We start from the raw sequence: 14,784 nt of genomic DNA, 5'->3' as shown, positions 1-14,784 counted from the left end.
ATATATTACTTGACTGTGAGGAGGAGTAGGAGGAGGAGGAGGAGGAGGAGGAGGAGGAGGAAGGGGCCAGGATGTGAGGACGCCATGATGGGGACTTCTTTCAATCCCGGGTTTCAGCACCAGTGTGTTATACTCCTGTTCGGTCTGGAAGGAGGAGGCAGGATTGAACCAACTTAAAGCTCTCTCTTTTAAACGCACACATGCGCACACACATGGCTCTGTGCTAGTGTCTCTCTCTCTCTGTCGAGGCGCGTGTCTCTCTCCCCCTATGGCACCTTCAGCTCTCTCCCACTGATTAAACCATAATGAACTTTCCTTTACTTTCACACTATCTGTTGTTACCCAGATGAGGATGGGTTCCCTTCTGAGTCTGGTTCCTCTCAAGGTTTCTTCCTCTCAACATCTTAGAGAGTTTTTCCTCGCCACTGTCTCCACCGGCTTGCTCAACTGGGATAAATTCGCACACTTAAAATCTGTATCCGGTGTTTATATGTTTCTGTAAAGCTGCTTTGAGACAATGTCCATTGTAAAAAGCACTATACAAATAAAATAAAATTGAATTGAATTGAATAGACAACTCAGTGGCAGGCGTGCGTCCTCACAGCCTGGGCCCTCCCTCCTCCTCGTCACACTGACTTTCATTTTTTTTGACTGTTGGTATGTATGCTTATATTTTAATTTATTAATATCTATACATGGTAAATGGTCTGCACTTATATAGCGCTTTTTTTACCTTAGCATTTCCAAAGCGCTTTACACCGTGTCTCACTCACACACTCACACACCAATGGTTGCAGAGCTGCCATGCAAGGCGCTAACTCGCAATCTGGAGCAATTTGGGGTTCAGTGTCTCGCCCAAGGACACTTCAGCATGTGGAGTCATGTGGGCCGGGAATCGAACCACCAACCCTACGATTAGTGGACAACCCGCTCTACCACCTGAACCACAGCTGCTCATGATTGTGTTTTTTATGTAAAGCGCCTTGAGAAGCTACTTTTAAAGTAGCTATATAAAATAAAGATATAGTTATTATTATGGCTTATTTGGAGTCATTTGGGGCGCGGTGACAAATGGCCCTCCCACATGCCTAACAGATTTATCACTTTCTCAGTGCAGCGGTTTTCACTGAATCATGCTGCACGTATCAGAAGATTTTTACAGAGGCAGCTGACGGTCGTATCATTGACGTCATTTTTCGAGTTCCGTGCTGGGCCACGGTTAGTGATCACACTAGATGTGTACCGTGCCCAAGTCCAAGTGAACCATGCACGAGCCCACCTCTTCAAGCGGGCCTGGGCACGGTTCAGCGGAGCGATTACACTAGTCAAATGAACTGGACTTTGGGGGTCGGGCTCGGTACAGATCGCCTCGTGCGAGAACACCCTTAAAGTGCAAATTTGACTGAGAATGCTTTTGGTATTATAACATCATTGATAATGCCCACTATGATGTAAGTAAACTAGATACTGTAACAGAGCAATGTGATTTTTTTTTTTTCTCATTCAGATGGATTTCTAAGCACATGTAAAAGAAAAATGGCCCTTTCTGCTTTAAGTGCATGTGAACTAAAAACTTGTGTTACTAAAATGCTTCATAAACACTTTCAGTATAAACTGGCATTTAGTAGCTGAAGCATTTGTTTGTTATAAATAAAACAATGAAGTCTGCTATATTTAGTTACATTTATCATTTAGATGATAAGGCTCTGCTTAAAGTCATGAAAATATTGTCCCTGCTGAAAGAAACAACAGAAATTCTAATGGTTTCCACTACAAATTTCATTACAAATCTTCAGCTAACCATTAAAACCATTACTGGTCCTTAATGGTGTCCACTAGACACGACATGCCACTGATAGAAGGCAACAAATTATCAGCAGAAACCCAGAGGGACCATTACAGTTTCCATTAAAACCAATACAATTTCCATTATAAACATTTAAAACCCAATACACATTCTACAGAGGTTTCTATTGTTTTTTCAGCAGAGGTCTTATCCCTGTATCTGCACTGAAAGCCGGTCTCGGGATGTGGAGAGACAGCCAAATTCAATCTAAAAGAAGACAGGCTCATGCCCACAGGAAATGCCCGGACACAGTCTTACCTGTTGTCATGACAACCCCAGCTAGCACTTTCCTCCGTGCATGAGGGGACGTGAAGTTGTCGGTGAGCTCGCTGAACTTGTCCACCACGAGACGTGAGACAGCATCTGCTAAAACCTGACAGAACACACACAGCTGGTTAAGACATGCATTAATCAGAGAATTTTATAAACGCTGGGTTTTTTTTGTTTGTTTTTAAACAAGTCTGCAAGCAGAGAGATATCAGGATCTCAAGGGAAAAAAAAAAGATCTACATTCAAGCTCTATAGTGTCATATCATTCAGAAATGTTACATAAAATCTAAATAGAATTCCTAACTTTGAGGGGACCATGGTCCTCAGTTTCACCTTTCACTAATGTGAATTATTCTGCTTAATGTGCTATCACCTTCTTCAGGCATTTTTTTTCTCTGTCTCTCCGTGACAGCGTCTTTTGTCTCATTCGCCATTCCCCTCTGCTAATACGGTGGAAAATGATTACGCCAGAGAGAAGTCACTGGTTGAATGGGCACAAATTAGAGACATTAGTCCAACATTGCTTCCCCAGCACTTCAGAATCACTCAACAGCGGACAGCTAATGTGAGCTTGACGCACCGGAGAGCCGCCTGACTTACTGCGCTGTGAAGAGAACGAAACCCTTCAGAACACAAGGAGCGTTTTCACTCTGGCAATCAAGCTCACTATTAGCAGCGCTCGGATTTTCATTCATTTCCCCCAGCAAGTAGCAAGGGAGGCAACTTTCGCTGGAAGATACATGAAATAACGTTAACAGACTGTGAATCCGCTGGACGGTTACGCGCAGCCGAAAGCAGCAGGCTGAATTAAACAAACCGGTGACGGTAGGATAAGGGAAAAACAGCTGCACAAAGAAAGCGAACGGCCAAAGATAAATAGCACGCTTCCATTTCGATAGACTGTCATTTAGTTCACACCCCACCTTTCCGTCTGCCTGTATCTGCGTGCACACACACACACACACACACACACACACACACACACACACACACACACACACAAAGCATGACTGGTGCAATGAGAAGGCCAGCGATAAATGAAAAGTTCGCCTGATGCCTTTTATCCCAGCCATCTTTTCGCCATCCACCTAAAACAAATTTACCCATGTGCCCCAGCCCTGAACAAGGCTCTGACAGCACGTTAAATCATAGAGTCTGGGCTGAGTGATTGGAGGCTTTGCTACCAAAAGCTCCATGTTCTTTGCTGTGAGCCTGTCAGGCACATGAGCAGCCCACAAGGCAATAGCATCAGAGGCTGAACACGTTCCTGACAGCCCACTCTTCGGCGGACAGGCAGCAGCTGGAGCTACGGCTAAACGCTCTTGTTTTGACACGGTTCAGAGGGAGATGTTAATTAAGATTGGGCCAGTTTCAGTCTCCGGTCTTATCTGGAAGCAGGATTAACAAAAGGTTTAGGAAAAGTGTAAATGACAGGGTTTTTTGTTGTTGTTGTTTTTTTTTTTTTCCCTTCCAGAAACACACGGGGCTGTGGTTCTTTTAGCCGCCTGATCCGTGTTTATCTTTTTATCATGCATCTACATTTTGATTCACGCTCGCCATAAAGTAATGCCATTGTGCGCGTGTAAGAATCAATCACAGACTTTGATAGAGAACTTATCTTTAACAACTCTCCACAGAGTTCAGCTAAGTGTATCAGATACTACCAGAGAGGTGAGAGATTGATTCTTCTTGAATCAGTTCGCTAATCTGAAGACATGCTATATGGTTACACGTGATCTAAGAGCCTCATCAGTCAAGTAGAAAAGGGATCGAATGAAGAAAACGTTAGATTTAGTTAAAACAAGAAAATGCTGTATCTTGGGGTAAAAGTTCAGTTAATCTAAAACTCAATTATATTTCAAAATTTACGCAATCAATTTCCAAAAACTGTTTGAGGCTAAATCAGGCTATGAAGAGCATTTTTAAAAGCAAAAACTTAACATAAACAGCTACGGATAAACAACATAATGTAGCGATCATGCGGTGCAAATGATCTAACATGAATAAGACGGTCATACCTGGGGCAGGTGGAGCTGTAGGCCCTCTCTGGGGATTGGCTGGCGAGATGGTGTCTGGTCCAGCTGCATGTTGAAGAGAGCCGAGAGTGCGGCCTGAGCAGCCCGCGCCTTGGCCAGTTTCTTATTCCTCCCTGATCCCTCGAACGTCTGCGAGTCCACGGTCACGGACATGACAAAGTTTTTAGCATGGCTCTCACCACTCTCCGACACAAACTCATACTTGAGGCCCGGCCGCAGTTCGTTCAGGATCATGACGGGGTTCTTTCCGCTGGACGATGTGTTGAAGGTCGTGGGAGGAGGCAGTGGGGCCTGAGCCAGGCTGTTGTTACCAGTCACTGGGGGAACTGGGTATTCTCCCAGAGGGTTTATGGAACCGTTGGTGTTAGAGCCCAGGTAAAAGGAGTCCTCGGGTGGTGCAGGAGTCTCAAAGCCATTGAAGAGCATGTCAGGGAAGTCGGCCTGGTCTGATGTGAAGTCCGTGTTGACGGTGAGCGTTCGGCCCATGGCCAGATGTGCCTCTGAAGCGTTGGGAAACTGCACGAACGAGCGTAGTGCCTTCTCGGCTGCGTTCAGCTTTGCCTTTTTCTTAGTGGGGCCTGAGCCTTCAAAAAGCTGCCCGTTCACCTCTACAGTCATGACAAAGACTGGAGCATGGACTGGCCCAGTCTGAGAGAGCAGCTTGTACTGCAGGCCTGGCTTGATCTCATTCAGCTGCATGAGAGCGTTCTTGGGAAGAACCGGCCCTGGCGTTTTCTTGCGTTTCTTGGGCCTGAACTTGGGGTGCGCATGACCGTTATTGCCCTCCTCCAGGGGGCGTTTGCGCCCGCCCCCTCCGCTGCCGTTGGGGAGCTGCTCGGGCACGCTCGCCCCCTCCTTGGAGAAGACGTTGTCCAGGTTGCGATTTTCCTTGACGTCGGTGCTGCAGGAACCTGCGATGCCCAGAAAGAGTAGCTTACAATGCCTTCATTGCAGGATCTTGTAAATGTAAAATTTATAGATTCCTTTAGCTCTCTTTGCAACTGAACAAGTGATGTGTGCTCCTTTTTTTCATGCTGAGAGATACAATGGCTTTGCTAATTAAATAATCAAATAAACTATACGAATTACACAGTGCTACAGCTCAACTTCTTACATCAGCTATATTTAAGCAATTAGCTAAGATGTACAACCTGAATTATAACGATCATTAAACATTAACTAGATGTGTACTTATGCTTTCGAAAAGCAGCCAGTGGCTAATATACAGCTACGGGACTATTTTTCACTGCATGGAATAAGAAAACGGCAACAGTTTTATAGACTTCGAAATGATCTAGCTTATAATACATGAATGGAAGTCATGGCTATCAATTTAAAGAAAAAAAAAAAACACTGCTTGTAATGCTTGTATTGTAATCAGGAAATACTCTAATGTGGAAACTAATTTCCCTCTAGGGAGAGACATGCATTATGTTCAGTTAAACCCTTCCATATGAGTAATATCATTTACATGATAATGATGGTAGTCTGACTATGTGAATTGAACACATACTGGCGTATAAGATAAAGCGATACAGAATACTTCAATGATGTAAAAATATTCCTTTCCAGCTTTGACTCGATCATATTTGGAATGAGAATTTGTTCTACACATGATTTAGCACTTCGCTATGTTGATTACATAAAAGGAGCTCAGCAGTGGTGCTGAATAAACCAACACATGCTTGTGCAGAGCACTATGTGGAACACACACCATCATGTCTTTGTTGACAAAGCTCATGGAACTTTGGCTAAATTTTCATTTATAACATCCTGCAACAAAAGCTCGATAGGTTACTCCTTTCGGTGCTCACGGGGAGAGAGAGAGAGAGACAGCGTGAGAGAGAGAGAGAGAGAAAGCGTGTGAGAGAGAGAGAGAAAGCGTGACAGAGAGAGAGGGAGAGGTGTAATGAAGACGAAGAAGACGAGGACGGGTGTGGCACTGCAGGACAATACAGGAACAAGGCAGTAGATAAAGATCACAGACTTTTAGAATAAAACCTAATCTAAGCTAATCTTCATGCAGGACACATCCCAAACTAAAGAGAGATGAAAGCATCTGTCGGATATGGCCTGAGTACGCTGACAGAGCTGACTGTAACATTAATAATTAACTGTAACTGTGTAATATTAATACTAACTAACAGTGTAATATTAATGCTAACTAACTGTATAATATTAATACTAACTAACTGTGTAATCTCACAAACCGCATTCTAATAAGAGCAGAGTGGACATCAGAGCTTAATTTCTTCTCCATGTCTCTTCCTACTGCACCGTTAAAGCACAGTTCAGGCGAGTTGGGCTTCAGGGAAGTTTATAAAAAATCATTTATGCTGACAGAGTGTTAATTGTCTCCACTTCTTAAGGGCTAGTCATTTCTGTCTCCTGGAAGAGCAGCACTGGGTAATCTGGTTCAGGATGGATGCTGTGATTACATGCACACATCACACTCACAAACACACATGCTCGCTCATGCTCTTTCACACACACAGACAGAGAGAGACACACACACACACACACACACACACACACACACGATCCAGCTGGCTCTAAAATCTCATACCGAGGCCACAGATTCCGGAACGTCTCAACTCTTTTCTGCCCCACAACAATACTACACTACACACACCTCCAGAGCACTTTAAATCAACAAGGACTGAGTGTAAGTGCACAGTATTCCACTGTTTATTAACATAATCAAATCTTCTGTTCTTTATTCAAATGAAGTGTGTTCTTACATAATGGGGCACAGAAACCTGTAAATGATATGATCAGCACATCAATCACAGTTTTCTCAAATGACACGCAATAACAAGTGCAGACAAACCTAACTAACTAACTAACTACCCAACTAACTAACTTATTTACAACATTACTAACTTATTTAAATCTAAACCCATACCAAAAAACCATAACTGACCGCCTGACTAACAAACTTAAAAACCTATCTGTTTATCTATCTGACAGACAGCTAATCCCATCCAATTTACTTACTAAATACCTAATTTACTAACTAACTTACTAATCTACTAATTAAACACTTTACTATTTTGATAAGATATTTACTAACTTACTAAATACATAACTCCATAACCTATTTACTACTTTATTAACATACTTATTAGCTTACTTGTTATTAACTTAAATATTAATTGACATTTTAAATTAAAAACATAAAAAATTCAAATGGGTGCAGTGGTGGCTTGCCGGTTAAGGCTCTGGGTTACTGATCAGAAGGTCGGGGGTTCAAGCCCCAGCACTGCCAAGCTGCCACTTTTGGGCCCTTGAGCAAGGCCCTTAACCCTCTCTGCTCCAGGGGCGCTGTATCAGGGCTGACCCTGCATTCTGACCCCAACTTCCGGACATGTATATGAGATCAATAAAGACTCTATTATTATCCAATAAAATTTTTAATTACCTAATGTTGACCTTTTTTAAGGTAAATAACCATCTTGTAATTAAATGAACCACTATTTAACAACATACCAATATTTTAAGAAACTTATCTTACAGATGATATTTGCTAATACACCTGAGCTCACTTGCCTCTTCATGTGCCAGATGTTGGGCTTCTGTTGCGCTGATGAGCAGCGGAGCAATATTTCCAGATTCATTCATGCTCTATTATGCTCTCGTTATAACTGTGCCATCATCTTCCAAACCTCAGCGACAAACTCACACACAGTTGAACTTCTTGAGAGTGAGAGAGACTGGGAAAATCTTAAATTATATTTAAATATATGTGATCTTTTATTTACATATGTATAGTTTTTATAACCTAGCTAGGGCACTAGATGGCAAGTGGAATCAGACAGATCCCCTCCTCTGAATCATCAGCAGGGCGAGATTGAAAAGCTTTGGAATATCACCCTTGTGCTTATCCACTGAAAATCTAAATAAGAAGCTGGTGCCGGTGCTTTGAGGTGCTAATAAATGACCTTGCTTTCCTTTTGTGGGGTGCTTTATGGTGAAGCCGGTAAGTGACGGGACAATAGAGGGCTTCATTTCTCCTGGGTTAACTAATACACACGCTTCCATTCAAAGCAGCTTTGAGCACGGCTGACGGCTCAAAGGCTATGAAAGGATGTTGTCTATTCCGGAAACCTTTTGAGCAATTGGATGGGGATGACTTGAGAGAGAACCTGACTAGTGAGTGATACCACTCTAACGGTTTGAATGTTTAATTAATTCAACAATAGTGCAAGTGCTAAACCTATAGAAACCTGCACATTTCTCTGCCTGCTGGTGTTACAGCCATTTACGATTTCCTTTTCTGTCTCTTACTGTCTTGTTTTAGAAGTTATTACACTTTCTTGTGCTGATCGCACACGTTTGCATGTGAACTTTATGTAGACATGGGCAGGTTTTATTTAGCTCTGTGTTGTTTTATGTAGCACTATGGTCCTTGGGGAACGTTGGTTTGTTTCACTTTGTACTAGCTGTATATGACTGAAATGCCAATAAAGCCTCTTGACTTTCTAGTCAAATCTGGTTAGGTCCAATGCCAAGTCCATGCTGAAAATGTTAGAAACGGACCAACCCGATACAGAAATCCAGTGTTAGGACTGATACAGGCCTGAACAGGACAGGATTTGACACATTATCCAATTTGATCTACACATATTTTATGTCGCGGATGGGTGTGATGTTAGCTGACGCAACAGATTTTACATTGAAAGCAGGACCAAGCGTTTCTTTAACCGTTCCGTCTTCGCAACTTTGATGTTTCACATAACTTGAAAGCTGTGAGCTTCATATAGTCGTGTCAGCCTACCGAGAGGATGTCACGATCAGATCGATCTCAGGTATAGACTGATGATCAAAGCTCCGATATCGAGATCATATCAGAAGCGGAAAGCATTAGAGCATCCATGGACAATGTCCAAGGTTTGCAGAAACCGAATTATGTGGTGTACAGGTGTGGATGAGCGCAGAACGGAACTCAAGCTTGTTAAATGGTACCACTGTGGGATTTACAGAACAATACATTTTACAGTAAATGATATCATGTCACAATGATATCACTGTCATGTCAAATTATGTCACATTACACTTTTCTGTTATTTTTATTTTATTTTAAATATATTCTTTTTATTTAAAATTTGCAGTCTATTTAATGTTGTAATTATGTACTTAATGGTTAAAATATAATATTTAAGAACATTTTACGCTCTTAAATATTATATACATATATTGGTTTTTGTTTTTTGAGAGATGGGGGAGGGGGAGGGAGAGCTTGCGCGAGAGAGAGTGAAAGAAACTGAGCAAGAGAGAGAGCGATTGAGAGCGAGAGAGAGAGAGAGAGAGATAGAGAGAGTGTGAGAGCGAGAGAGAGTGAAAAAGTGAGCAAGAGAGAGAGCGATTGAGAGCAAGAGAGAGCAATTGAGTGAGTGAGAGTGAGTGAGTGAGTGAGTGAGTGAGTGAGTGAGAGAGAGAGAGAGAGAGAGAGAGAGAGAGAGAGAGAGAGAGAGAGAGAGAGCGCGCGAGCGAGCATAGATATACAGTATAACGTGACACGTCAAGTATTGTATAAATGCCCGAGCTCTGTGAATGTGTGCTTTTGGGTAGGCTTTGAAAGCGAATGCATTGTGGGCGAGTGAAAAATCTAGAAAGGAACAACGGAAAGAAAAAGAGATTGAAAAGTTTGAAAGAAAGAAGTTAAAAGTTTTGCCAAGAGCCTCTCAGTCCCCAGACTTGATATGAAGGAGGTGGTGTGTTGGATCTATCAAGTGATAACAGATATGTCACGATGAACAGTCGGACATTACAACTGAGAGGATTCAAAAGCTGTTCCGAGGACGTGAACAAGATTATTAGCAGTTATAAAGGCAAAAGTTGAGCATAAAATGTATTATAGAATCTATTTTAAACTACATTCTGAAAGGGATTTTTACCATTTTAACATACACTATTTGACTAAAGGTATAAATTCCATTTCCTTATCCCACAGCACTGCTGATTTCTTGATTCTGATTGGTCAGTAGGTGATGATTAATTTTCTTTAACAGTAGCTCTGACAGCAGTGCCGGCTGTAATTCAAATCCCACGGTTTACATTAATGCGCTCGCTTTAACACTTTAACCTTTCTATAGTAATGACTAATTCACAAGGACTTGTATGGAGGACGCTCCATATTAATTAAGTCTAATAATATATAATTTAAAAACCTGTGATTTTATGTAAGGAGTTTTCTGTAAGGAAATGTTTATTTAACATTTATGGAAGGCGTCTCCAGTAGGAGTGCTTTGTAACAGTCAGTAAGTTTTCTACCACAGGACAGCATTCAGGACAGACAATTATGTGCTTTCTGGTTTCTCAGTAGTCCAATAATTGCAAAGTTGGTCGTTCAACCGTTGTCTTTTTTTTTTTTTTTTGAGTGATTACCTCTATGTATTGGCATTGCAAATCCACCATTTTTTAAAAACTTGGTTAAACTCCAACGGCCATCTTTTAGTCATGGCACACAATAAATTTTGGTTATACAGCTGTTTATGGAAACCTCAATATCTCGGCTTTGGATGGTCCTAGCTCCTTGGAACAAAAATTGATCTCCAGAGCACATTACAGGATACGGTGGACGTATATAAATATTTTTCACATTCTTGGTCCTTGGAACTTAAGTTGAAATGAAATGCTCAAGATTGCTCACAGGTCCACTTTTAGGGTCAATTTATAAAAGGGAAGGGTTGGAGTCTCAGTTTTAATTTTTTTTTTAAGAGGGTACCTAGCTAGACAGAGCTGTGGTGGTGTTTCTCCTGTGATAAACACAGATCAGAAGTCACTTCCTGCTTTTATCACAGGAGAAACAACACTACAGCTTTGTTTATGACAATGTTCATTTGTAAAACACACAACTGAACACTGTAATTACATATTTGGATAAAATCTATTAATGCATACAAACTGTACATCTGTACCAACATGACAGATCAGGCTGGTTCTTCAAAACTGGCCCTCGAGGTCTACTGTCCTGCAGAGTTTACCTCAGATCTCAAACTCAGAATTTTTACAGCAGAATCCTACTATAGAGTACTTATTTCGGTGAAAATTTCAGGTTTGTATCTGGTCCCCCACCAGAGATATTCAACCCAAAAATCAGGGAAATTTAAAAACTTGCACTCTCTCACCCCGATAAAAAAGAATAAACAAAGAAGTCTCAATCCTGAAATGTTCTGCATGCACACTATACTCACCTAGGTACTCACTAAAAATTAAGACTGAGACTTGAACCCTTCCCTTTAACATAGTGACCTGTGAGCAATCTTGAGCATTACATTTGGACTTAAGTTCTAAGTCTAAGGAACAAGAATGTGCAAAAGGTTTATATATGGACATGTACCTTGCAATGTGCTTTAAGATAATTTTTGTTCCAAGGAGCTAAGACCATCCTGAGCCGAGATATTGAGGTTTCCATCAACAGCTGTATTACGAACATTTTTTGTGCTATGACACAAAAATTGCCGTCGTAGTTAAACAGAATAATAATTAAAAAAAAACCTGGTGATGTCAATACATAGAGGTAATCACGCAAAAAACATTTTTTTAAAACAGTTGAGCAACCTGCATTTGACCACTTGAGATGGAATGACCCCTTAACATCAACAGAAAGAAAGGAGGGAAGAGAGGCTGGTGAGGGAAAACTATTTATAGCTGTTAAAACGTAAGTGATGACATGAACTAACTCGTCTTGCAGATGTGCCACAACATTAAACGTAACTACAAGTGGTTCAAATTGTAATCCTTGGCAAATTGCTGTGGTATACACCGGATAAAACACTTTGGGTTACGCTGTTACAGAAGAATAATCATCTTCAGAGTGGTAAGAGTAACCCTGTTGTTCTTTATTTTCCTATAACAGAACACCCCAAAGTGTACAATTCCTTACTCATCATCTTCATTTTGTCCTAGCACTTAACTTTAACGGCAGTTGTATGTATTAGACTGTGTGTGTGTGTGTGTGAGAGAGAAACTGGAGTGTACAGACACTCACTCATGTTCTCCTCCTCATCCACATCCATAGTGAAGAGCTTCTGCTGAGCCCGAGCCTGCCGCACTCCGGCTCCACCTGAGACAGTGACGGATAAAGCAGAAGAGAACACGTTAAAGATGTGAGCCACTTTCAAAATAAATTTTTCACTTAAGCCAACGCAGGCTAACGCTTTAGACGGCTTCGGTATGAGAGCGCAAGATCCTGAGAGCAGCGATGATGGAGTGCAAAGAGAAGAAAAGAGAAGATAAACGAATCTGCGGGGACTGGGAGGTTAAGTCTACAGTAAGTGCATAAATATTTAGCAGTGAAAACTAATCTTGTGGACAGAGGAGAGAGAGAAGGGGGCCGCAGCTGACAGCTCCTAATGGTCGCAGCGGTCTATTGTGACTTTAATATCCATTCGATTAGACCTCATTTTCAGCTGCCTCGCAGGAAAACTACAGCTATTGACATCTACAGGCTTTTAGTCACAATACACGACACAGATCCTGCATCACACAGAGTACAAAGGAAACAGTACATAGAGGACAGGAGCATTCCCAGGCCTTCTGATAAAAGGTGTTAATGACAATTGAAATTGTCTTTATTTACTTACAACCTTTTGTGAATTTTTTAACAAAAGATCAAAAACACTCTGCTCTCATGGATATCAAACAACTACAAACACAATACAGGTTTATCCAAAAATATTTGTTAAATATAGGTGTGCAACAATTATTGTCAATACTTTGTGCTTTGCCAAGATAACGGCTCCGAGTCTTCTCCTATAATGCCTGATGAGGTTGGAGAATACATGGCAAGGGATGAGAGACCGTTCCTCCATACAAGAATCTCTCCAGATCCTTCAAATTTTAAGGTCCACTCTGGTGGACTCTCCTCTTCAGTTCACCACACAGGTTTTCAATGGGTTTCAAGTCAGGGGACTGGGATGGCCATGACAGGACCTTGATTTTGTGGTCAGTAAACCATTTTTGTGTTGATCTTGTATGTTTTGAATCATTGTCCTGCTGGAAGATCCAACCACGGCCCATTTGAAGCTTTCTGGCAAAGGCATTCAGGTTTTCACTTAATATCTGTTGATATTTGAATCCATGATTCCATGTATCCTAACAAAATGTCCAGGTCCTCTGGCAGAAAAACAGCCCTAAAACATTAAAGAGCCACCACCATATTTAACCGTGGGCATGAGGTACTTTTCCATATGGCTACTTCTCTGTGTGCACCAAAACCACCTCTGGTGTTTACTGCCAAAAAGCTCTATTTTGGTTTCATCTGACCATAGAACCCCATCCCATTTGAAGTTCCAGTAGTGTCTGGCAAACTGACGACACTTGAGTTTGTTAAGGGCTGAGAGCAGAGGATTTATTCTTGAAACCCTTCCAAACAACTTGTGGTGATGTAGGTGACTTCAGATTGTAGTTTTGGAGACTTTCTGACCCCAAGATGCAACTAACTTCTGCAATTCTCCAGCTGTGATCCCTGGAGATTTTTTGGCCACTCGAACCATCCTCTTCACAGTGCGTTGAAACGATATAGATACACGTCCAATTCCAGGTTGTTTCACGACATTTCCAGTTGACTGGAACTTCTTCGTTATTGCCCTGATGGCAGAAATGGACATTTTCAATGCTATTTTCTTATAGCCACTTCCCATTGTGTGAAGCTCAACAACCTTTTGCTGCACATCACAGCTATATTCCTCGGTCTTAACCAATGTTATGAATGATTAAGGGAATTTGGCCTATGTGTTGCACACCTGTATTTTTAATAAACCTGTGTTGTGTTTGTAATTGTTTGATGTCCATGAGAGCAGAGAATTTTTGTGAATGTTTTGAACAAATGATCAAAAGATTAAACAATAAAGACAATTGTTCTCAGCCTTCTTTGCCCATATTTACCAAGGGTGCCAATGTTAATGGAGGGCACTGTATGCATTGTGTGTGTGTCTAATATTAACCATGCTCATAAAAGAACATTACTTTTGTTTAGACTCAGACATGCAATAAAGTTTACGATTTGTTAAATTTTATTGGTGTTGCTTTAAAAATGTTACGATTACTCTAAAGTCAATATCTGGAGTTAGTATTTAATGTATCTAACTATTTCTTCCTCTGTTTTGGTATTTAGTTTCATTTTAGTTTTGTTTCATTACCTTAATATGAATTATTTTATTATTCATTTTATTTATTCTGTTTTATATATATATATATATATATATATATATATATATATATATATATATATATATATAAATATATATATATATAAAAATATAAATTTAATTCTATACTTGTTTATTGTTTCTCATGCTAATTTTTGCAGTGCTATTTTCTCTTTTTTTTTTTAAATCTCTTATTTTATCCTTGTGTATTCTATTACATTAAAGACAAACGTTTTATCTTTAGTGTGTTTGAAGAGATTTTTGAGCTACCAAATGTAAACAAAGGATGAAAAAAAGTGGAAAGAAAAGATAAGGAACAAAATGAAAGGAATGAAAAGGAAGATGATGGAAGGAAGGGAAGATAAAGCAAAGGAAGACAGAAAGAAGAAGGAGGAAAAAGAGAATTTGTAAAATGTGGATATGTGGGTCTTTTTGAGATTAGTTGCCACTGACACCGAGCCTGTAAAATTTACTGTTA

General features: G+C 40.7%; 1 protein-coding gene across 5 annotated transcripts in view; it reads right to left on the bottom strand.

The window, feature by feature from the left end:
* The window catches only part of adarb1b (adenosine deaminase RNA specific B1b), a 184,090-nt gene that overhangs the window by 18,596 nt on the left and 150,710 nt on the right, over positions 1–14,784 (bottom strand). For all 5 annotated transcript variants that reach the window (XM_053627341.1, XM_053627339.1, XM_053627340.1 and 2 more), the window contains 3 exons: positions 12,146–12,220; positions 4,135–5,063; positions 2,105–2,219 (listed from right to left, as the gene is read on the bottom strand). In XM_053627341.1, the coding sequence (XP_053483316.1) occupies positions 2,105–2,219; positions 4,135–5,063; positions 12,146–12,173 (1,072 nt within the window). In that variant the 5' untranslated portion in view covers positions 12,174–12,220. The remainder of the gene's footprint in view (positions 1–2,104; positions 2,220–4,134; positions 5,064–12,145; positions 12,221–14,784) is intronic.

Source organism: Ictalurus furcatus, chromosome 6 (genome assembly GCF_023375685.1).
Source record: "Ictalurus furcatus strain D&B chromosome 6, Billie_1.0, whole genome shotgun sequence".
NCBI classification, from domain to species: Eukaryota; Metazoa; Chordata; class Actinopteri; order Siluriformes; family Ictaluridae; genus Ictalurus; species Ictalurus furcatus.
This window is presented reverse-complemented; position numbering and strand designations above follow the sequence as displayed.